Here is a 25,741-nt window from a genome sequence, read left to right as displayed (position 1 = left end):
TCCAATCTGGGACCCCTGGATCGGGCCTAAACTGGCAGTCGAACATCCCTCTCACAATCTGGGACTGCTCACCTGCCTGCCTGCCTGATTGCTTCTAACCACTCTGCATACCAACCTGATAGCCCCCTAACCACTCCCCTGCCAGCCTGATCGATGCCTAAATGCTCCCCTGCCAGCCTGGTCATCCCCAACTGCCTTCCCCTGCAGGCCTGGTCCCCCACAACTGCCCTCCCCTTCAAGCCTGGTCACCCCCACTGCCCTCCCCTGCAGGCCTGGTAGCCCCCAACTGCCCTCCCCTTCTGGCCTGGTCACCCCTAACTGCCCTCCCCTGCCGGCCATCTTGTGGAGGCCATCTTTGACCACATGGGGGCAACCATCTTGTGTGAGGGTGTGAGGGTCAATTTGAATATTACCTCTTTATTATATAGGATATATAGATTGTTGCTCACATTGTTCCCTCTTTGACCAGTGGAAACTTATTCAAGTTCACTCCTATGTCCTTTAAAAAAAACCCTTAAAACATTTTATAAATTCTTTGTGTTCTATTATAAAATATTCCAGTTTATCTGGCAAATTTCCTGCCTAGACCTAGAATCACTTGTTTTTCCAAATATATTTTTATTTTCCTATAAACAAATTAATTAAACTTTTTTTTTTTTTGCTTTTGAATTTTGAGGGATAGTTAAGAAAGTTTCCCACGTTCCCAGACAATAGAGAAACTCACCCATGTTTTCTTCTAGTAATTGTATGTTTTCATTTATGATTCATTTTGGATGAATTCTGCTATATATTATAAGGAATAGATGCAGGTTACTTTTGTTGTGTGACTATTCAATTTTCCTTATACCTCTTATTTTACATGCAGTGAAAATTATTTCCTCCACTGATTTGAGATGCCACTTTTATATAATGTAATAATAAATGCAATCAGGTATATTTCTGTTTCATATTTTGTTCTATTGCTCCACTTTATTCATGTGGCAATACCACACTTACAGTGGCTTTATATTTATTTTAATGTATGGTAGAGCTAGCTGTCTTCATTGCTCTTCTTTTGGATATTCCTACCTTGTTTGTTTTTCCTAACAAACATCATTAACCTCTCAAGCTGTGGGAGAAAAAGCTTATGATAGAAAAAAATTATAAAATAACTTAGGGAGAAATGACATTTATAAGATGTTGCCTCTTTTTTAAAGATACATTTTTTAAAATTGATTTCAGAGAGGAAGGGAGAGGGAGAGAGAGAAACATCAATGAAGAGAAAGAATCATTGATTGGCTGCCTCCTGCATCAATCATTGATTGGCTGCCTCCTGAGGATCAAGTCAGCAACCCAGGCATATGCCCTGACCAGGAATCGAACTGTGACCAGGTCCTGGTTCATAGGTCGATGCTCAACCACTGAGCCATACTGACAGATGTTGCATCTTTTTATCCAAGAACATAGTATGTCTTTCCATTTATCCATGTCTACATGTGTGTTATTGTGTAGTGTTTTATTATTTTCCTCATGTAGGTTTTAGACATTTCCTTTTACATTTATACCTAGGTATTTAACTTTCTCTTTGGCTCCCGTTAATACGGTCCTCTCTTTCATTTTATCTTCTAACTGGTTTTTGTTTGTATATATAAAATTTATTGATTTTTGTAGATTAATTTTATAACCTGTTCCATGATTAAATATTTTATTTAATTTTTGAATTTTTTAGGGTTTTTAGATATGAAATTATAATATCTCCAAATAAATAAAATTTTGCCTCTTCCTGTTTAATTATTGTGTCTCTATTTGATTTCTCATCTAATTAGTTAATAATCCCAATATAATGGTAAATAACACTGGAGATGCTCTGAATTCTTATCATGCTTCTGACTTTAAAAGAAAAGCCTGTTGTATTTTCTCATTGAGCTTAGAGAACAAAGGAGAAAAAAAATTAAGAGTCTTTTATATTAACCCATATATTCACATTTTCAATGCTGTTCATTTCGTTCTATGGACTCAATTTGCTATTTGGAGTCATTTCTTTTTACCCAATAGTGTTTATTAATTCATTTAGTATTTATTGTAAGGCAGGTCTGCTATCAATGAATTTTCCCATTAATTGTTTACCTGGGATGATTTTATTTTACCTTCTGTTTTAAAGTATAGTTTTGCTGGATATAAAATTTTTGATTGAGATTATTTTTCTTCCAGCACTCTGCATATGAGTCCACTGCATTCTGGACTCCATTGTTTGGATGGGAAATCAGCTACTAATTGTACTGATGCTCCCTTTTATGTGATGGGTAATTTTTTTGTTTCTTGCCATTTTTAAGATTTATCTTTGTCTTTGATCTTAAACAGTTCGACTATAATGTGTGTGGGTCATTTTTGTTATTATCCTACTTGATATCGGATGAACCTTTTGAACATGTAAATGAAGGTTTTACATCAGATTTGGAAAGGTTTTAGTCATTATTTCCTCCAATATTTTTTCTACTTATTTTTATTTCTCCCTCTTCTATCATCTATCTATCTATCTATCTATCTATCTATCTATCTATCTATCTATCTATCATCTATATCTATCTATCTATCTATCTATCTATCTATCTATCTATCTATATCTATCTACTCATTGTTGTCCTTGTTCTTTTTTGTTGTTGTTAATCTTCACCTGAGGTTATTTTTTTAGACTTGTTCTTTTTTTGTTGTTAATCTTCACCTGAGGTTATTTTTTATTTTTATTTATTTTTATTTATTTATTTTTAAAATATATTTTATTGATTTTTTACAGAGAGGAAGAGAGAGGGATAGAGAGTTAGAAACATCGATGAGAGAGAAACATCGATCAGCTGCTTCCTACACACCCCCCACTGGGGATGTGCCCGCAACCAAGGTACATGCCCTTGACCGGAATCGAACCTGGGACCCTTGAGTCCGCAGGCCGGCGCTCTATCCACTGAGCCAAACCGGTTTCGGCCCTGAGGTTATTTTTTAGTTGAATTTTAGAGAGATTGGAAGGGAGAGAGGGAAAGAGGAAGAGGGAAAGAGAGAAACATTGATGTACAAGAGACACATATATTGGTTGCCTCCTACTTGTGCCTGGACTAGGGCCAAGGATCAAACCTGCAACCCAGGTATGTGCCCTTGACTGGAAATAGAACCTGAGACCCTTGGTGCATGGGCCAATGCTCTAACCACTGAGTTACACCAGCCAGGGTAAGACTTTTTCTTTTTCTTAAAAAATCTCTTTTTCCCCCCTCTGTTCTTCAGATTGAATTATTTCTATTAATTTGTCTTCATGTTTAATGATTCTTTCTTCTACAATCTCAAATATGCCGTGAGCTACTACAGTGAATTTTTTATTTCAATTATTGTATTCTCTAACTCCAAAATTTTCATTTGAACTTTCACATGATTTTTATTTCCTCATTGAAATTTGCTTTGTTGATTTATTGTTGTCATAATTTTATTTAATTCTTTAGTTCTTTGAACATACTTATAATAGATGCTTTGAATCCTTCTAAATTTAATATCTAGGAACACTCAGAGACATATTTATTGACATTTTCCTCCCCTGACTCTGCATCACACTTTCCCATTTCTTTGCAAGTCTCATGATTTTTTGTGGAAAACTGGTTGTTTAAAATAAAATATTGTAGTAACATTAGTTTGCAGTTTTTTTTCTACCACTGCTGGCAACACTTAGGAAAATACCAGAGATATTTTATTTACAAGTAAAAAGATGGATAAATTCAAAGAATTTCACCATTATATGTAATTATTCTCTGTATCAATTTGTATAAGCTGACAGCTTTACCAAGGGAAACTTAACTGTAATCTATGAATTAACAACCATACCACAGTAGTATTAGAAAAGAAGTTCTAGTTTGTCTCTACAAACTCAACATTTTTTCATTTCCTTTCTCTTTTCTACATGAACACTTAAGAGAAAAATAATTTTTGATTTAAGTACATTAAATCAAGTACATTAAAGTTTTTAGTCAACTTAACGTTGTGTAGTGTCTCAAGGGAATAAATTTTCTAAGGATTAGGCCAGTTTCATCTTTTATTTACATTTTTATAGGGAACACCTATAAAAAGAATTAGTTGGCCCAATGGAAGGCACTCCATTGGTGGAATTGCTTATTTCATCTTCTCCAAGATATATACTAGAGGCCCAGTGCACGAAATTCGTGCATGGAGGGGGGGGGGTGTCCCTCAGCCCAGCCTGTACCCTCTCCCATCTGGGACCCCTCGAGGGATGTCCGACTGCCCATTTAGGCCCGATCCCAGTGGGATCGGGCCTAAATGGGCAGTCGGTTATCCCTCTCACAATCCAGGACTGCTGGCTCCTAACTGCTTGCCTGCCTGCCTTCCTGATTGCCCCTAACCGCTTCTGCCTGCCAGCCTGATCACCCCCTAACCACTCCGCTGCCAGCCTGATTGATGCCTAATTGCTCCCCTGCCAGCCTGTTTGCCCCCAACTTCCCTCCTCTGCTGGCCCGGTCACCCCTAACTGCCCTCCTCTGCAGGGTTGATCACCTCCAACTTCCCTCCCTTGCAGTCCGGGTGCCTCCCAACTGCCCTCCCCTGCTGGCCATCTTGTGGTGGCCATCTTGTGTCCACATGGGGGCAGGATCTTTGACCACATGGGGGCAGACATATTGTGTGTTGGAGTGGTGGTCAATCTGCATATTACTCTTTTATTAGATAGGATAGAGGTGCAGGAGTGGGGGCCGACTGGTTTGCCCTGAAGGGTGTCCCAGATAAGGGTGGGGGTTCCCTTGGGGTGTGGGGCAGCCTGAGCGAGGGGCCTGTGGTGGTTTGCAGGCCAGCCACGCCCCCTGGCGACCTAAGCGGAGGCCCTGGTATCTGGAATTTATTTACCTTCTACAATTGAAACTTTGTAGCCTGGAGCAGAGCCAAGCCTCCTGCATGCTCCACCAGCAGCCATTTCTGTTTGAGTTAATTCACCTTCTATAATTGAAGCTTTGTAGCCTTAAGCAGAGGCCTGAGCCAGGCCAGGGTGTGCGGAAAGCTTTGCTTTCTCTGTTACTGTGGGCAACCCTGGCCTGGTCTCTCCAGCTCCATGGCTGCCACCATTCTGTTTGAATTTGTTTACCTTCTATAATTGAAACTTTGTAGCTTGAGTGGAGGCTTAGGCCTGTCAAGGGCAGGTGGAAAGCTTGTTTACCTCTGTTGCCTGGGAAACCTTGCTCTCGGTGGCTGTAGTCATCTTGGTTCAGTTTATTTGCATACTCGCCCTGATTGGCTGGTGGGCGTGGCTTGGATTGGTGGGCGTGGCTTGGGTGTAGCGGAGGTATGGTCAATTTGCATATTTGTCTATTATTAGGTAGGATATATATATATATATATGGTGGGAATATCTTTGTAAGTTTGGTTCAGCCCCAAAGCTTAGCCAAGATCTTGTGAAGGAACCAATATCCATGTGAAATATAAATGTTATTTATTATTGTTTGAAATAAAATCTTTTTTTCATTAGAACTAAATTTACTTAATAAAATATCAATGCTGTGGTCATGTGAAATTGTGTTGGTTCTGAAAGTGACCTGTCTTTATTCTATGTGACACTGACTTTGTATAAAATTTCTAGAACTAGACCAACTCCTCAACACTCTCTGGACCAAAAGTACCTGCAACAGAAAAGACCAAGTCCATCAGCTTCAAAGGAAAAAAAACAACCTAACAATTCATGATGGGAGTTACCCTAATCTATCTGTGTCCACGAACCAAGAGCCAATGGATGGTCCAGTTTCCTGGGATCAGGTATTGTCATTATCCCTCTTATATCTCCATTTGCCACTGTCAAAGAAATCCCAGCTCTGAAAGTGGCGTAAGAGTTGTAGAAAAGTTAAAGGATAATATTCTTACATTTTTCTTAAATGTAAGAATATTCTATTTCCACAGAATGGTCATTTTCCCCCCTTCTATAAGTGGCTCTCTGCAAACATAAACATGAGACCAAGATATTTAAGAGAATAAGATATACTAGTATTACTCTTTCCTCCCTTGGGTCTATGTTGAATGGATGAATAATTAATTCAATGTACATATATTAAGCCTTTACTATGTGCCAATCACTATTGTGGGCATTAGGGATATGGAATTGAACAAAAACAGGCACAGAACTATGAAGCTTGCAGGCTTACAAGGTAGTGGGAGGATATAGACATTACATAAATACTTACAATACTAGTGAATGAATACTTTAAACAGATTAGATTAATTTAGATTAGAATATAAAGAAATTACTTTGGGCTGTGAGCAACAGAGAAATATTTGTATAGTAGGTAGCACTGAAATGGTTTTTGATAAAAGGTGATATATGATCTTATAAACATATCCATATTTCTTAAAGTTGTATTGCAAAATACTTTCACTAGTGTACTGTGATGCTTCTTAAAATGGGTGCTATGGTCAAATGAGCTTGTGAAATACTGGAGATAACACATTGCACTGTTTTGGAAAGTCCTTTAGTAAATAAACTTCTTTATTCTTATTTAATCTAGCACTTCTCAAACTTTGACCATGGAATCCTCCCCTGCCCTAATCATTTAAAATAGAAAAAAAAATTGATGTTCTATGGTAATGGCTTACATATATTGAGTACTTACTATGTATTAGACACTGCTATTACACCTGCATTGCCTCATTTAATGATCCTATCTAATAAAAGGGTAATATGCAAATTAACCATCACTCCATCACTAAGATGGCGGCACCCAGTCCCCTCAGCCCTGCTGGAGTCCCCCAGTCCTGGGGGGGCGGCCGCTGAGAAAGGCCAGCATGAGCGGCCTGGCAGAATGCTTGCTTCGTCGCCACAGCAATGAGGCAAGCATCCTGTCAAGGCCACAGAGGGCCTCTGGGCTGCAGAGAGCCTCTGGGCAGCAGGCGCGGAGTGGCCAGGCCCTGCAGAGAGCTACTGGCACACGAATTTGTGTGCAGGGCTACTAGTTATAACTATAAGAGGTTAGGTTATGTCAATATATCTTAGGTGAGAAATTGAGGTATGGAGCTAATAAGTAATTGCTTAAGTTCACAGGAACTGAGGATTTTTACATAGGTTGCCTGATAGCATATTCAGTGCCCTTAACAACTGTGCTATTGTTTAGGAAATGTTGATTTAAATAAATAAAAAACTGGTTTTGTTATTTGTATCTCAGGTATTCTTACTGAGCACAATCTGTATTTTAAAAGAGTACAATTCCTCACATATTCCTAACACTGCTGAATGCTGTTCCCATAAGTGACAAATACATGATTGGGCAGCATCACCTATTTTCACTGTTATATACTTTTAAAAATAAATTTCTGTCACTTTTTTTACTTTTCTCTTGAAAGATATCTATGTAAATGGACTCCTTCAATGCTGATTATAGTCAACTGAAGATGACAAGAGTTAATGCTTATATTAATCCTTGTTTGTGAAGTCTCTTTAAAAGCTTCCAGGGCTAAGGTTATTATTTCTTTTAAATCCTCACCCGAGGATATTTTTCCATTGATTTTTAGAGAGAGTGGAAGAGAAGGAGATACAGAGAGAAATATCGATGTGAGAGAAGCACATCAATTGGTTGCCTCCTGCATGTGTCCTGGGCTCAGGCTGGGGAGGAGCCTGCAACCAAGGTACGTACCCTTGACCAAAATCGAACCCAGGACCCTTGGGTTCGCAGGCCAACGCTCTATGCACAGAGCCAAACTGACTAGAGACTAAGGTTATTTTATAAAAATTACTTAAGACATACATTTTCTAAGAACAATAATAATAATTTTCTGTGCTAACTATGCAAAATAAACAAAACAACCCATTCTACAGTTCTCCTCTGTCACAACATATCACCTTCCTTGTGCCTCTGGATGAGACCCTAAGATAGGAGACTAGATCTGAGGATCCTTCCTATTTTATTTTAGTGATTTCAGAAGAAATGTAAAACAATAACCTAAATAGCACAGAAACAGCAAATAAAGATCAAGGGCACAGAAGCTTACAATAGAATATTCAATTTCTTGACAATGAACTGGGGAAAGATACATGGCATTCTGTTCACGCTTTCCTCTCCACTCTTTTACTTACCAGTTAGCCATTCTCCAATAAGAATATTTATTATGGGGGGTTCATTACCAAAAGTTTGTTGCTAGTTTCTCTTTTGGTTGTCAGTATTTTTAATGACGTAATTATATCGCATTAGTAACAAATGATACAAAAGAGAATAGTGTCTGGTGACTTTTTTATTTGGATAAGGAAAAGAAATCACAAGTTTCGTTTTCTGATGTTGCTTCTTGTAGCAGATTCCTTTTGGAGTTCTTGCCCAGTTGCTTTGCCAGGAAACCCCTTCCTCTGCCACAGGAACGAGGCTGGCAGCTGTGGTTAAGCGGCCTGATGCCCCCTCCTGTCTCGTGGGCAAAACTGATTGGACTGATGGGTGTCTGACCCGAGAGGGTCCATCTGTGGCTCTGCTGAAGCCTTCAGGTCTCTGTCAGGACTTGCAGAATCAGCTCAGTCTTGGGTTTTGGGACTGAAAGTTCACTTCAGAGTTGGGGCTTATATGTCCAGGTGTTTTCTATAAGAGAAAAGGCCAGTCTGAAAAATAATAGATATGTGCAGAGGGGAACAGAAGGGAGAAGATAATGGGCTCTGAAGAGACAAGCCTTTTAAATTAATGATTAAAAAACACACACACCTGACTGATTGTAACTGATTGCACAAAGGCATTGTAATGGAGTCTTATTTCAATGCGCCAATGGAACTATGCACCACTCTCACCCACATATTAAAACTTTTTAATGTAATTTTTGATACACAAAATCAACCCTTCATACTTCTGAGATAGACAAATACCTTGTGGCAATTTTTAGAGACCTGTTTATTTATAATCCTCATCTCTTATAAATATGCCTATACAATATAAAAATTGCAAAGATTTAGGTAAACATCAGTAGGCAAAAACAGTGATTTCAACAGTATCTGTGGAGAAGAGATGTCAATTGACAAATGCTGTGTCATCCAGCTGGTATGTAAATGCTAAATGCTACAGCTTCCTGTGTCCATTTTCGCTAGAAGGGCAATTGATGGGGAGTTTGTGTACTGAGGTTAGTAACAATGTATGTTTTCCCCACACAGACTTGCTTCTCTGCTGGGCAACTTGCCGAGATATTTCTACAGAATAGCCTTTCACCTATTTCTAAGGAGGACTTTAAGCAAATGAGTCCAGGAATCATCCAGCAATTGCTCAGCTGCTCTTGCCAGCTGCCCAAGGACCAGCAAGCAAACCTTCCGCCTACCACTCTGGAGAGTAAGATCTGATTCTTCCCTCGGAAAGGGAATGCACCCAATGTGTGTGATAGTAACCGTGAGCACAGGCTGTTTACTATAAACCAGGCACTGTCCTAAGCATTTTACATGTATCAACTCATGTCATCCGCACAACATCCCTGTGAGCGAGATAATTACCCCCCATTTTACAGATGAGGAAACTGAGGCACAAAGAGGTTAAGTGACTTGCCCAAGGACACACCTCTGGTAAGGGATTCAAACCCAGGCAACCTGGTCCCAGAGTTATTGTTTACTTTTATTTTTAAAAAAATATTGTTGAAAACATTACCTATGTCCCCTCCCCCCGGTCCCCACCCATTGACCTTTCCTAGCCTGCCCCTGTCCCTCGCCCCAGGCCTTCACCACCCCAGAGGCATTGTTTTTAACCACTGTGCTATGCCAGCTTTCAACGAATATTTATGTCTTGTATACAGTTTACGTAAGTTGATTTGGTCCCCTCTATAGGATTTAGCTATAGACCAACTTGGCAGTGCATAGCTGAGAGGTGGCATGGTATGAGAGAAGGAACACATGTAATGTTGGAATCAGAAATGCAGAGTTGAGTCATGGCTTCTATCCCCAGCCAACTCTGTGATCTTCAGCAATCGCCTTATTTCCTGGAGCCCATCTCTTTTTCTGCATAGTGGGAAAGCAGTGATGTCTTTCACACATCCTTTCACACATTATGGCACATGCAAAAAAAAAAAAAAAGAAAAAATGAAGGCACACTGGGGTAAACAAAGAGGCTGCTTTGGCATGGTGGTGACCAGTGCAGGCAGGTACCAGCCTCCCAGACCTGGCTGGCACCCCCAGAAGTGCACTCACCTGTATCCCACTGGATCAGAGCAGTCGGTGAGCCCTACTGTGAGGCTTAAGAAGGTACCTGTGCGGTTCAAATGAGATAATGTGTACAAAACGGCCTTTTGTGATTTAAAGCACTGTATATTTAAGAGAAAAAATAAAGGTTGCCTACGAACATCCATGATGGATAGGAAAAATTGACAGTTAGCACATGCAACTTTAAAATACTACCATTGGCCTGAGGGCCTTATATATGTTTTTTTTCAGAGTTACCTTCCTTTTTCTTTGAGATAGTCTGCAGTGCCCATAAAAGCTGAATTGTTTGGCTACTCACTTCTAACTCCCAGCAGATTCTGCAGCATTAAGAGACTCATTTGAAGATTTTAGGTGAACAAAATCATGCCAGGCCTAAGTAGCTAAAACTCCACATTTACTGAGAGGGAGAAAGCTTTATTAAAAGTGAGCAGCTAAATAATTCAGCACCTCGTGGTCAATGATGACTTAAAAATGAGGAGGCAGACCAACTATGGCACCTAGAGCTCCCACGAGCAAGTCTGTATTCCACCTCCTGTCACAGTGTTTGGTGCACACAGTCCCTGGGGAATGGGTTCACGAACCGAAGATGCATGGAAAAGTTTTTATCTTTCTAATGACCTTCTAGACCCTTCTACGGAATAGTCTTTCTAAGAAAAATTCAAACAAATCACACTCACTAGAGAACATTAGTGTCCTCAATTTAAAATGTTGCATTATGTAACAAAAGGGTAAGGTTTGTATTGGCCTTCTGAAATTACAGAAATATAAGATGAAGAGGGGAGGGCACAGGGAGATGTTGTTAAGAAAACAGTGTGGTGAAACTCAATCTCTAAGCATCACCTCCAATTCGGTTTCCAGGAAAAAGCGTTATTACCACGTACAATTCAAGTTTCAGAACTATGCAAAGTAGCTGCTCGGGAATGGCTAAGAATTTAATTATTATGTTCTTTTTAAAATATATTTTTATTGATTTTAGAGAGGAAGGGAGAGATAGATAGAAACATCAGTGATGAGAGAGAATCACCCATCGGCTGCCTCCTGCACGCCCCCTACTGGGGATTGAGCCACAACCCGGATATGTGTTCTGACTGGGAATCGAACCTGTGACTTCTTGGTTCATAGGTCAACGCTCAACCACTGAGCCACCCTGGCAGGGCTATTCTATTCTTTTTTAAATTAAATTTATTGGAGTGACATTGGTTAATAGGATCATATAGGTTTCAAGTGTGCATTTCTAAGACTCATGATCTGTATGTTGCATTGTGTGCCCACAACCCAAAGTCAAATCATCTTATTATGTTAAGTTCTATTGTAATGATGAGAAACATTTACATAGCACCTGTCTGTAAGTCACCTAACTCCAATCAAGATGCCAAGGGGACTGGGGTAAGTTAGTTAGCAGAGTCCGATGGCCACAAAAGTCAGAGATTTATGGTTTTCAGGCTGTCCTTGCCATATGGGAGCTGGTGAAATCTGGCTCGCAGAGGACATAAAAACATCTATAAGCTCTAAAGTTAGGAAATGTTCATCCTCTTCCAATACCACATGGTAGCTGCCCTCAGGACAAGGGCGGGTGGGGGGGGGGCGAGAAGGATTGCAGAACTTGAAACTTGGCCTTTTACCTCAGAAATGTCAGAACCTAATTTGTTTTTGTGAGTTCTTGTCATTTTATGATCTTTTGTAGCTACCCTAAAAATGTGGCAACTTTGAACTTTATTAGGCACCCAAGTTCCCATATTAAACTTCAAAAGTCTTTATGTATTACATGAGAAGAATGACATTCCCACATAGAATCTATTTGTGGAAGAATGGGATATGAAACTTGGTTAAATGTCTCTAGGGATTTTTTTAATAACATAGGTATTTTTACTAAATTAGAACAGAATAAAACTTCTAGGTGTATGACCATTACAAACCATTTTTATCACTTTTAAAACTTTAATTGTGGTAAAAACACACACATGGAATTTATCATCTTAATTATTCTTTAAGTGTAGTATCTATAGTTCAGTAGTATTAAGTATTTTCACATTGTTGTGCAATAGATTTCTAAAAAGTATTTTATCTTGCAAAACTGAAACTCTATATCCATTGAATAGCAACCACTTTATAGTAGATTCCTAGCAGTGAAAGAATGGTGATGAGAGTGAGAAAATCAAAGTTTAAAAGGTTTCTTGCCTTCTCTGAATATACCACCAACTCTATTTTAATACTACACTCCTATATAATTTAGAAGTTAAAATCAATAAGAGTCATAATTATAATTAGAACTTATAATTCAATAAAGATCATCTTAAAAAATCACAAGCCTATTACCATGTTATCAGCTAGAATCATTAATATGATCTAATGTTCCAGAACAGTACAAGAATAATGAGAATAGGCTATTTTATGTGATAGCTAACTTTAAGATGATAGTTTCCTAAAATCTACACTGGACTTTAAAGACTATAAGTACATTGTTTGATTTAACTTATCATTTATTTGTATGTAGTCACTAAAGGAAATGACAGTTTAATTTTGTAATTACCTTCCTTTATTGTTTATAAACAAGTTTTCCATGACTTACTAATAATGCCTAAATAAGTAGAAAGCAGAGTATTTGCAACCAAAGGGAAATGGTGGCTTGAATAACACTTTTTCTCCAAATCATTTATATTTGACTCTGAAAGCCATTTTTCTCTTTATTAATCTTACTCTTTCTTTCCTCCCCTTTTTCTTCTCCCCTCATACACATTTGTTTTTGTTTGAATAATTTAAAAATTGTACTTTCTGAATATTTTCCAAAAAATCTAGAAGCTAGAAACATGGAATAAATTTGGAGGTTACAAAATATTATTGCAATAATCCAAAATGTCGGTTGTCCAAATTTATTACCAACTGCTACACATTCATTGATCAGTTTTTACCAACGTAATCACTCATGTTAGTCATTGAGAATAATAAACACTCTTGACATTACAAATAGTTTTGAGAACCTGTGGAAGAAAGTACTCATTTTGTATACAGACCCAGGTCTCCCTGGGCCCATACAGCATGCTCCCATTGTCACACTGCTGCCTTGCCTTCGAAAGGTTTAAGTGTGATTAGATGGTATTGTTACCACTACGTGTCCATGGAGGTGGTAGTTTAAAGTGAGAGAAATTAATATCTTGGGAGTGGGAGGTAAGTTAGGTCCTTGCTTGCCACAGTGATTTTTTTAAAAAAATACGTTTTTAGTGATTTTAGAGAAAGAGCAAGTGAGAGGAAGAGAAACATTGATGAGAGAGAAACATCAATTGGCTGCCTCCTGGTGCATGCTCCCTACTGAGGGTCGAGCTCCAAATCTGGGCATGTGCCCTGACCAGGAACGGAACCATGACCTCCTGGTGCATGGATTGACACTCAACCACTGAGCACACCAGCCTGGGCCCACAGTGATTTTTTAATAAGAGGTCATTGGGGTAACTTTAAAGGAACAGGGTTGTTTGGTGAAAATCTTTTCATTCTTAAAAATGAAAACATTTTACCCAGTATAACACATAAAACAATTTCATAGCCCTATGGACTGTATAGTAAGACAGATTCTTCTGTCACTTTCACCAGCGGAGGCACTAGCAGAGGGTGTGAGCACTGACTGTTTTGCATTCTCCTTCCCACTTAGAATACGGCTACAGCACAGTGGCTGTGACCCTGCTCACGCTGGGCTCCATGCTTGGGACAGCGCTGATCCTTTTCCACAGCTGTGGGGAGAACTACAGGCTCATTTTACAGCTGTTTGTGGGCCTGGCTGTTGGGACACTCTCTGGGGATGCTCTATTCCACCTTATCCCTCAGGTAAGCTGCGTTCCCCGCCCCGCCCCCCCCCTCCGCCCCCCGCCATGTCAGATAGAGTAAGTCCAATTTCTCCTTATGTTTAGCTCAGTGATGGGCAACCTTTTGAGCTTGGTGTGTCAAACTTCACCAAAAAACTGAGCATAACTCGGGTAGTGTGTCACTTTGAGGAAAAAACATTATTTCGCAAATGTTTCATCCTCAGGAGCAGCAAATGTTTCATCCTCGGCATGTGGCCGCCTCAGTGGCCGCGTGTCATCAGAAATGGCTACGCGTGTCAGTGCTGACACGCGTGTCATAGGTTCGCCATCACTGGTTTAGCTATTGAAGGTACTTATGCAAATTTTCACAGCAACTTGGATGAGTAGACATAGTGGCCAGTGTTTTCCTTGGAAATGAATATCATTTCTGCAAAAAACCTGTAGGAAAAAAGAGATGACCAATTATGTTCACCACATTATGCTTATCCTACATAATAAAAAGGTAATATGTAAATTACCATCACTCCGCTACGCCCACGATTGGGCCAGCACGAGGCGCAGGGGGTGGGACTCGGGGTGGCCGGGGTGGGGATTGGGCCGGCAGGACACTGAGCTCACGTCGCCAGCGGCAGTGCGAGCTCAGCGTCTGTGCCATGGCTGTGCTGTGGCACAGAAGGGGCCTCTGGGGCAGCGAGCCGGGCGTTTGGAGGCCCCGGCTGACGAGGCGGCGGCGGCCCCAGCCTTCCTGGGCGGGCGGCGAAGGCAAGACCTTGGCCTGGGCTCCGGCCGCCGGAGGACCATGCCCCGGCTCCACCTCGCCCTAGGGGCCCAGGGACTTCAGAGCTGCCAGCCACACCGGGTCCCGACCAGCGGACAGACAGCTACACATGCATGATTTAATCATGCACTGGGCCTCTAGTTTTTGAAATTAAAAAAAAAAAAAAAAAGGTGACCAGATGTAGATTCCTACTAAGAACAATTCCGGAAGCACTTACTAATTACCGGTACATAAACATGAACGGGCTGTATGCGTTGCACTGGCTTTTCTCCAGTGCCCCCAAACTCATCAGTGTCATTCTCTGCCCTTCTCTGCTGTCTTTTGTGCGGGAAGATTGCATCTCCTCAGGCCCCTTGCAGGCTGTTCCTGTTGTTGTGTTCAGCCAATGTGAGGCACAACAGAAAAGTGAGGGGAGGAGGAGTGAGTGGCAGGGTATTTCTTCCTGCCCGCTCCTGGTTCTGGTACTTGCTCTAGAACAGTGATTTTCGATCCATGTGCCATTGCAATTTAAATTGCAATTTTTAAAAATGCAGTATTTAGTCAGGGATACTGACCTCTTTTTCCTTAGATTGTCAAATTAAAAAACGACAACAGCCAACACAATAGCCATTTGGTGTGAATGAATCAAACTTATACCTATTTTTTGTCAGATCAGCAGAAAATATATTTTTTTGTTGTGCCACAGAATTCTGGTAATTAGTTTATGTACCACGAGATGACAAAGGTTGAAAATGGCCCATGGAGAAGCAGCAGTTAGCCTGCAGTCCCACAGCTCCCACGGAGGCCTCCTCCCCAGCTCCGCCTCCCACCGAGCTTCAGCAACATTATTTCCAACCTTTGCCTTTTCATCCCTGAGTGCTGATGGTTTCCGGGGGTGGCAAGTTTCTGGTTGTCTCATTATCCTGTGTCCACACCCTCGACTTTGCCTATACCTATACCTCCGTGATAGTAGCATCATTAACCTCTCTTCATTTGGACCATCATGCCCAACTGAGCACGTACAGATTTCCCTTAAGAAAAATGCAAGCACCAGGAAGTTGGCTCTCTGTGGAAGTCTTGTAAGGCTCTTTATTTGTCAGAAGTGAAAGGGCTAGGACCTGAGATGCAAACCAGTTCAGGCAGCAGGGTCTTCAGATGAGGGTGTCTATTTCCTCTGAAATCTCTTGTGATGAACAAATGCTCCATCCTCTCAGGAAGTCTGAGATGTTAAAATTTTCCACACGCCGCTGGCACTTCCCTACCGGGTCACTCTTGTTGCTTAGAGGCTCAATAATTATGAGATGTTCTGAAAATTGCCAAGTGAGCATTGGAGAAATGAAACAAACCATTATTAGTTTTAATTCCCCCTGTAATCTGATTTTCTGGAAATATTTCAGGGCTTCTTGGCTTGAGGCGGTGGCCGAAGCCTTTTTCTAGGTCACCGCAGTGGCGGCAGAGTTGTTCGCTCCCAGGATCCAGGGAAACGGCAAAAGGATCTGAAGGCCTCCTGGGTCTCCCCAGGTCGGGGTGACATCGCTCCAGGCAGCAGGGGTGGATTGGGGTGGGTGGGACTGTGGACTGGCTCTGCAGAGACAAGGCGTGAGGGGAACTGAAAAGATTAGCTGGGTTTCATGGAATCTGGAAGGCAGTTTTATTCCAGGAGCCAGACGAGGACAGAGGAAGATGCAGCACAAAGGTGGTGGGAAGCTGGAAAAATCAGTGAGGTCCCTGAATGTGATCCATGACAAGTGTTCAAAGGGCTGCAGAGAAATGACCCCCCAAAAATTCCATCTAGCTAAATTTATTCCACTTAAAGATGTACATTTTATTCCAGGATTGTGTTTCTTCCCAGTTCTGTGATAATACAATATTCTCTATATTATGAAATAATGGTAATTACAAATATTAGGTGGGCATCCTTTAATGTCTTTACCAAAAGAAAAAGTTGACCAACATATGTTGGTTTTATGACTCAATGTATATGCTCATTCACGCACTTGTGTGTAAGTATATGTTTGCACACACAAATATCTACTACATACATATATGTATGAATATATACATATAAAATATGTGCAGATATAATCTTGTTTTCCTCTTTTTAATGGTCAGTAACACCCTAAATGTGGAAACCACTGAGCTATTTCTTAAATTGCCATCTCCCGGGGAAGGAATATGATACATAATGATTACTAGCTCATAAGAAATTATGAGGTTAACCAATGGAATGAGTCAACCAATGGGATGAGCCAACTAGAGGAAAATTCCTAATGCTTTTCTTGTGTCCTTTTCTGTCCCAGGTTGCTGACAGTATTGCTGGGCATATAGTATGCCTTCAACAGAAAATGTCTTTCAGGCAGATTTTTTACTTCTCTGAACAATTATTAAAAGTATTCTTTAATTGCAATGGGGCATGGGGAAAATAAAGGCCAGATGAAATGTACCTTTGCATTTGTTCTGGATATAAAATACAGTGACTTGCTATAAGGCATTGCTATGCAGATATTTTTGAACTCCTGGAAAACAATTCAGCTAAAGGACTAAGAATGTATGAAAATTTCGGCCACTTGCTGAAATAAGCTCAGGCTTTATTGTGTTCATAAGCAGAAATTACTCACAGCTCTCCCTTCTTTCCTCTTGTACACATTTTATTTGACGGGAATTAAATCCTGCGGTGGAAGTATTTATACATCTAAAAGCAAACTGGGCTTCGAATTATTTCAGGAGTTGTCATGGGGTGCCCCAGAATGAAAGTTGAATATATTCAATACTGGACCTACAAATTAATATTTAAATCTTCGAAAGTTATTTCTTTATGTCTCTCGCTCTTATTTTAATTTTAATTTTTTTTTTTAGGTTCTTGATTTACATAAGCAGGAAGCCTCAGAGTCTGGGCATTTCCATGAAAGCAAAGGTCACATTTGGAAACTGTTGGGACTAATTGGAGGCATCCATGGATTTTTCTTGATAGAAAAATGTTTTATTCTCCTTGTATCACCAAATGTCAAGGTACAGTTTAAATTTGATATATCCTTTGCTTTTGGGCTTCATAATATCCATCTTTTATTGTACTTGTTCAAAAGTGATTGACGTTTTCATGAAGATGTCTATGTAAGGGATGAGGCTCTGATTTCCAGAATACACAGGTCATTCTGACTTCCCTGTAAATTCGGTTACTAATCTTTGAAACATCTGTAGCTGGCCTGGTGATGTATTTGTTACAATCTGCAACCTGACCTTCATGGCTAGGTTAGAAACAGGGGACTATTTCATGTCTGAGAATGAAGGGACCCAAAGGTCTAGCTATCAGTCAATGTTTTGAAGGACTTTTCTAATAAAAACCAAACAAGCAAACAAAAATTTTGAAAAGTCACAAAGTTACCCATTATTTTATATCTTAAGGACATTTAAAAGTATTAAAAACAAGGAGCTCAGGAATGGTATTTGTAAGAAATCCTTTTTTTTTTTTTAAATTTTAGCTTGAATCATTGCTTTCATTTGGGCTTGTATTTGATTAATTTCTACATATATGATGAAATGTAAAACACAGTGTGGTTAATTTATGATTTTGGTTTTTTGTACCAATAAGAAAATAGTTGAACTGTTTGGTGGATGGTTAAAAGGTAAACACTTTTGGAAGACTCCAGGGGATTAAAATAAAGCAAGTTTTGTTTTTTTTTTTACAAAGTCCTGATGCTCTGCAGTCCTCTATGGATTTTTCTTAACCCTGGCTGCACTCAGGCCAAACTTTAGTAGACTTTTAAAATATCAGCACTTCTTCTTTTTTTTTTTTTAAATATATTTTATTGATTTTTTACAGAGAGGAAGAGAGAGGGATAGACAGTTAGAAACATCGATCAGCTGCCTCTTGCACACCCCCCACTGGGGTTGTGCCCGCAACCAACGCACATGCCCTTGACCGGAATCGAACCCGGGACCCTTGAGTCCGCAGGCCGACGCTCCATCCACTGAGCCAAACCGGTTTCGGCAGCACTTCTTTATTATCATTCCTAAGTGTATTCAAAAATTCTACTTTATGTATCAAAGAAAGATGATTCTGTAAATGGGTAGAAGGTTGCTAGGTGGCTAGATGTGTGATAAAAATAGATATAGCAAAATGTCAACGACAGGACCAGGAAGTAGATGTAAGTGCTCACATTACAATGCTTTCCATTTTTCTGTATATTTAAAAGTTTTTATAATAAATAGATTTTCAACAAAATCCTGAAAAACAATTCCTGTGTAAATGAAGCAGGTTTGTTTTTTGGCCTATGGCCCAAGCGAGGATGTGATTTAAGATTGACAATTCAAGCTTCCGTCACATCTCCTGCTAAAGAAGTTTGGGACATTCCACAAAAGGGGCTCTAATCTTAATAAGCATGAAAAAAACGATACTAGATCACAACTTATACACAACTAGAGTCCCGGTGCACGAAATTCGTGCATGGGGGGGGTGTCCCTCAGCCCAGCCTGCACCCTCTCCAATCTGGGATCCCTCGAGGGATGTCCAACTGCCTGTTTAGGCCCGATCCCACCTAAATGGGCATCCCTCTCACAATCCAGGACTGCTGGCCCCTAACCACTCACTTGCCTGCCTGCCTGATCACCCCCTAGTCACTCCCCTGCCAGCCTGATCAATGCCTAACTGCTCCCCTGCTGGCCCAATTGTCCCTAACTGCCCTCCCCTGCCAACCTGGTCACCCCCAACTGCTCTCCCCTGCAGACCTGGTTGCCCCTAACTGCCCTCCCCTGTAGGCCTGGTCATCCCTAACTGCCCTCCCCTGCCAGCCTGTTCGCCTCTAACTGCCCTCCCCTGCAGGCCTGGGTCCCCCCCCAACTGTTCTCCCCTGCAGGCCTGGTTGCCCCCAACTGCCCTCCCCTGCTGGCCTAATTGCCCACAACTGCCCTCCCCTGCCAGCCATCTTGTGGTGGCTATCTTGTGTCCACATGGGGGCAGCTATCTTTGACCACATGGGGGCAGCCATCTTGTGTGTTGGAGTGATGGTCAATTTGCATATTACTCTTTATTAGATAGTATGGGGTGGCCATCTTGTGTGTTGGAGTGATGGTCAATTTACATATTACTCTTTTATTAGATAGGATATATTAGCATCCCTGGGCTGGGAAAACTAAATTGCTAAGCCTACGAATCAACCAATGTGCAATAATGAAAAATTTAACCAGGATGAAAATGAGTGAAATAAAATCTGAAAATGTAGCATTTATTCAGATTGTCATTGTATTTTTCAGGGAACTTAAAATAAGTTTTAAGAACATAATTTTAAGTTTCATGATATTGTGTAAAATAAAAAGAATGCACATGTTTTAGAAGCTATAAGTGCTTCTAAAATCTGGATATTTTTATTTAATAGTTTTAGGGTATAATACAGTTTCACTTATCATCCTTTTGGTATCTCCATCAGAAAAAAAAATCAAAATTTAATTTTGCAGTAAATAAAAATGACATTATAAAAGCCACCACTGTTTTGAGTCTTTTAAAATTCTTGAAATTGCATTCTTAAAGCATTCTGAATATGCATGAAGCAGTCCTGTGCTTCTCCAAGGTGAGGCATTTTAGCAAGTATTTATCACAGTGAGATTTTCCCATTATTCTTTTTGTGTCACCCACCACTTTGGCCAAAAGGCAAAATGTTAAACAGAACCATGGAATTGACAAAGGCTGCACATGCATTCTTTCACCCTCAGAACTAATTTCAAACCATCCTTATCCAGCAGAGCGTGTCATTGGTTAATGGGCACGTGGGACATTCCCACCATCTTGCACTCAACTCTGAAGTAAGTGACCAATCAGGCAGAGGCAAATCCGCTTCAACTATCCAGTTGGTAGGTTATTGATCTGAATTGTCTTACTAGTTTGATTACCTTTTTTCCTTTATTCCTTGATTTCTAAATAAAAAATCAGTAGGATAGATATAGAGTCCACTCTTGACTACCTATATTCTTGACCATGATAAATAATTTGGAAAACTTTGCCAAGCACCTGAAAGCTGTTTTAAAGTGTAAAAAACATGTTCCATAGATTCAAATCTTTGCTATCTGTACCAATTTGAAACAAATATGGATTAGATTGATATAATATACAGCAACTTAATAATTTGGTTTACAAGTTTTCATAAACCAGTTGACCTTTACTTAGTTTTCCATTCTGAGTCAGCCTTGGCTAGGTGGATGTAAATAAGTGTTAAACAAGGAATTTGTGCATCTGGGAGTGGGGTGTTCATTTCGCAATGCAGATGTCTGCCCAGTGAGATGTCTCATTTAGTGCCTTCTGTTGTATTGTATTTTCCATGACAAAACTGTCCATATGAATTCTCAAAACACAAAACCAGTCAGGTTCGGAACAGTATTCCCATTCTAGTTTTTAAAGTACAAGTAAAGGAACAAGCAACATATGAAAGTAATATGTAACAGACAGAAAACGTGGGGGTATAAGAGGCACGTTTTCTGTCTGTTACATATTACTTTCATATGTTGCTTGTTCCTTTACTTGTACTTTGAGAACTAGAATGGGAATACTGTTCTGAACCTGACTGGATGTTGTGTTTTGAGAATTCATATGGAGGGGTTGACAGTTCAAGGATAGATTCCTAACCGAGTAGAGGTAAGTAAGCTATTCCTGAGACAGTAACACAGCAAAACAGAAGTCGGGCAGTAGATTGCAGATCTAGAGCTAATTCAAAGGTAGGAACACAAAAGTTCCTTTAAAAGTGATTTTTAAAGCCCTATGTTGTTTAATTTCACATGTGGTTGGAAAGAAGATAACTTCAAGCTGAGATTAGTTTTAAAATCATTCTAATGCTGACTCCATTCCTTCTGTTGGATTGAAGGGTCCAGAACCCGAGATGTGTATAAGAGAATCTCTGATGCTAGCTTAATGAGTTTGGTTGTATTTGAATATGCTGGTTCATTAATAACATATTCACCATTCCTTTTATTATTTAAGCTGCAAGATCAAAGCTAAACAAATAGAAATAATATGAACTTCAAGAACTATTTGGTTCAGTTTCTGTTTTTTCAGGCAGGAAGGGAACTTACAATCCTTTCCAATCAACAAGGAATTATGGATGTTTGCTTCTAAATTCCTTTACAGAGTATGACATTATATAGCTTTTTGGAGAAAAATATCCTGGAATAAATATTTGAACTCCTGACTTTTAATGGAACCATAGTGACTTTTGATTATAATCAGGCCTTAATGTAATGTGAAAAAACAAACAAATACATTTTGGGGGAGGAGGTCATTCTAGATACACCAATTTCAAGCAATAGGCCTGTCTACCTCCTTTAAACCTGTATCCTTCAGGTCTTCTTCTCAGCATCCTTTTCTAAGAAACTGCCTATCATTATATTTTTTTAATGCCTGCTATTATTTAACATGTGAACTTTAAGTTTACTTCTTGTTTTACATTAAAAAAAAGATGCTTATGTCTCACATTAAATTTGTCTCAAGGTCTCCACAATTTTCAATGATAGAATTATGTAAATGTGCTTTCCAAATAACATATTTAAAAGCAGGTAAAAATTATTCTTTTCATATCCTATATAATAAAGAGCTAATATGCAAATGGTCATCATGCCCTCGCACCCTCACTCCCTCGCACCCTCGCGCCGGGGCTGGGGGACCTGAGGCCGCACCCTCCGCCCAGCGGGGCTTGATAGGGGACCTGAGGCTGCGCGCGCGCGCCCCCCCCCCCCCCCCCGCTTGCGGGGCTTGACGGGGGTGCGGCCGGCCAGGTCTGGGTCTCACATGATTTTGAGGCACACGCACGTGGGTGGAGACTTGACTCTGGGTCCCATGGTGCACCCCAGACTCTGACAGGAGGGAGATTTTCATATACATTTTACTAATTTTCTTTCAACTCTGACACTTCTATTATAGAGAAAGGGCAAATAGCAATATTAAAATATTTCCTCTAATTCATTCCCTTTTAATGTGCACAAATTTCATGCACTGGGCCACGAGTAATAAAATAAAAATCTGAGGTGTAGGGAGGAAAAGTGACTTTCCAGGAACTGAACCACGAGTCAGTCTCAGAAATAAAATCAAGCCATCCTAACTCATAGATGACAATTTTGAAATCTCACTTTCCCATCATATCAAAGGATGAGAAAACTTTTAAAAAAATGATTATATTTGTCTTTTCTCATTCTGTTAATATTCCTTCTTAATCGGCAAGATTCTTTTACTGACTGATAAAGCAAGAAAATCAGATTATTATGGCATGATGAATGAAATGAAGTATGTGTTGGCATGGGTTACTTCTCTACCCACAATACACATTCTGCTTAAAGATCAAAAATGGATTTTAGATCTACAATCAGGAGAAGAGCTAAATCAGGCCAAGAATTAAGAATCTCTTTTTGACAACTTTTGGTTTCATGGAGGCTCCATCGTTTAGGAGCCTGAGTGACAGACGGTCTCGGTAGCTTCTGGCTCTCCATGGGAGGCTCTGATCTCCCTGAGGGCTGCTGTCATCTAAAGGCAGATGGTGCAAATGCGTGCAGGTTCCGGCCGTTCCTTCTGTGTGTGGCTATGAAATTTAGAAGTTCTAATATGCTCTAGAGTATTCAACTATCTTTCAAAAATCGACATAACTCTTCAGATGCTTCATTTTTTTTTCAATAAAAAGATGACCATTGCTTATCTTTTATCATTTATTTTTTTCATTTAAAATAGAAAGGCCCAGAGGATTCCCAGGCAGCTGAAATTCCTATAGGCAGTATGACAGCCTCCAACAGAAAATGTGAGTACTCAAAGAAAAGAAAAGAGAAAGAACTTATGGACACAGACAAGAGTGTGGTGGTTATGGGGGAAGAGGGTTGGGTGGAGCTGGAAGAGGATATAGGGGAGATAAATGGTAATAGGGAAAAATAAATAAAAAGGGGGGAAAAGAAAACTACCCTGTAATACACAAACTACTAATATATGCAAAAAAGAAAGAAAGAAAATGTGGGTACTAATTCATAAAAGCTAAACATTCAATGTAGAAAATATCATAGATAAAGCTTATTCTGCTTTAAAATAAATGTCAAAAATTTCATATTGGTTATGTATTTCATTATTAAAATTTTTGCAATAGAATTTTTAATAGACTTATTCCCATCAGTCTGTAAAACATACCAAACATTAATATCAACTTTACTCCATTCTTTAAAAAATGCTGTTTCCCCCAATTGCTTAAAACTGATCTTCTAAAAACTTCAATTAGTTTAAGTACATATGTGGTTATCAGAGCTCCTTAAAAGTCATGGTTACATGATGATTAAGCCTTTCACTTCCTGTGAAGTTTGAAGGCATCATTGTGTTTTTGTTTTTGTTTTTGTCTTCTATCACATCACTGTCTACTGAAAATTGATCATAAATGCCTATCTCATTTGTGATATTGTCATTTAAGCTGGTGGAGTTCAAATCAGTGATACCTTAATATTCACATCTTATTCTCTAAGTTATTTGTTGATCTAATTTTCAACCAATCCTTTTCTGGATCTAATTTACCAATTTTGGATAGAAATTTATTTCTTTTTGCTTATGTTTGTGAATAATTAGAATTTTTTTGTTTTTGTTTTTATCAGTTGCTCCTGAATCTTTGCCCCATTTTTCTCATTTATGTTACCTTTTGGTGACACACTCATCTTAGTGTTTTAATGTTAAACATGATGAATGCTAAGCTATGATTAGTTATTCCCATTCTACTATAATAAGTTAGTTTCCCAATAATAAAAATAGTTACCACTTATTGAACAATTATTATATGCCAAGCACAGTGCTAAAAACTAGACACAAGTTATCTCATTTAACCCTCCTATAGTTTAATAAAATAAGAATAATTATTATCCAAATTATACAAGTGAAGCAACCAATTGGTAGAGAGGATAAGTCAGTGCCCAAGATTCCATAACTAGTAAGCTCCAGTATTGAGGCACTAAGGAAATGCTAATGTACCAACAACTTCTCTGTGATCATTCATTAACTCATGCGTCCATGTGTCTTCTTACATTTTCATTTATTTAAGAACGTGCCATGTTTCAGGCACTGATGCGTGAGATAATTAAAATAAGAATGGTCTTTATTTCTAGTTTGCAGTGTGGTTGCGATGGATCACCGTTCTAAATGTGTTAGATATATTAATTCCTGTAATTTATTTATTTGATTCAAAATATATAATTACAGAATGTGTCCAATTCTGCTTTCAGGACATTGTTGGTAAATTTTTTCCTTTTAAATCTTCAGTTCCAGGAGATATTTTAGAATACCTGACAATAGGCATTTCTTTGTTTTTGTTTTTGAAAGGAAGCAAGAGGCAAGAAGGATGTGCTCAGTCAAATTGGAAGCAAAGAGCAGATGCTAGGTCAGGGAGTAACAGTGGTCCTATTCAAGTGTTTTAGAGGCCTCATATCTGTCCACTTCAGATATCAAGCTTGGCATACAGAATGAATAGTGAAAAAGCCCAAATTCAATTACTCAACTGCCCTTCTGCCAGGGACATATTAAATTAGCTTCAAATATTTGATTACTTATTTCATATTACCTCACTGGTGGAGTTCAGCTTGTGTTTCAAAAGACAGGATGTGAAAATCCTACCCACAGTTTGATTTAAATAAACAGAAAGCAAAGTGATATAAGGTCCAGGCCATGTTCCACCATGGAAAATCTCTGGTAAGTCAGAAACATGGAACTCAATATGACTGCCAGGTACATGAGGAAAGGTAAATATTATTGATAATTCTGTAATGAGTACATTAACTCACCAGTGAACGCTTGGTTTACCTTCTGCTGAATAATGTTTCAATTATCTTAAACAATGTGCCAACATATTCCTGTGGCTTACATGCAAAAATGTAACTTGTCTTGTGGCTTGTTCCATGTCCATGATTTGTTATTTAGAAACCTATAATCAGAGATAATAAAATAACAGAAAACAAAAACAAGCCACGCTGTTTCTTAGTAGAATATAAACTGGGTAAAAATTTTCCACTTTGAACATATGCTATTCATAGCAATACTACCTACATGTAGGC

At 39.3% G+C, this 25,741-nt stretch overlaps 1 protein-coding gene across 3 annotated transcripts in view; it reads left to right on the top strand.

The window, feature by feature from the left end:
• The window catches only part of SLC39A12 (solute carrier family 39 member 12), a 68,286-nt gene that overhangs the window by 20,561 nt on the left and 21,984 nt on the right, over positions 1-25,741 (top strand). The window contains exons 4-9 of one of the 3 annotated variants that reach the window (XM_008148835.3): positions 5,597-5,769; positions 9,122-9,293; positions 13,794-13,966; positions 17,558-17,710; positions 20,438-20,545; positions 23,400-23,466. In XM_008148835.3, coding sequence (XP_008147057.2) covers positions 5,597-5,769; positions 9,122-9,293; positions 13,794-13,966; positions 17,558-17,710; positions 20,438-20,545; positions 23,400-23,466 — 846 coding nt within the window. Of the gene's footprint in view, positions 1-5,596; positions 5,770-9,121; positions 9,294-13,793; positions 13,967-17,557; positions 17,711-20,434; positions 20,546-23,399; positions 23,467-25,741 lie in introns of all 3 variants that reach the window. The other 2 variants (XM_008148834.3, XM_008148836.3) reach the window with 2 other exon arrangements.

This window comes from Eptesicus fuscus, chromosome 2 (genome assembly GCF_027574615.1).
Source record: "Eptesicus fuscus isolate TK198812 chromosome 2, DD_ASM_mEF_20220401, whole genome shotgun sequence".
NCBI classification, from domain to species: domain Eukaryota; kingdom Metazoa; phylum Chordata; class Mammalia; order Chiroptera; family Vespertilionidae; genus Eptesicus; species Eptesicus fuscus.
The sequence above is the reverse complement of the archived record's forward strand: the minus strand, read 5'-3'. Positions and strand labels throughout refer to the sequence as shown.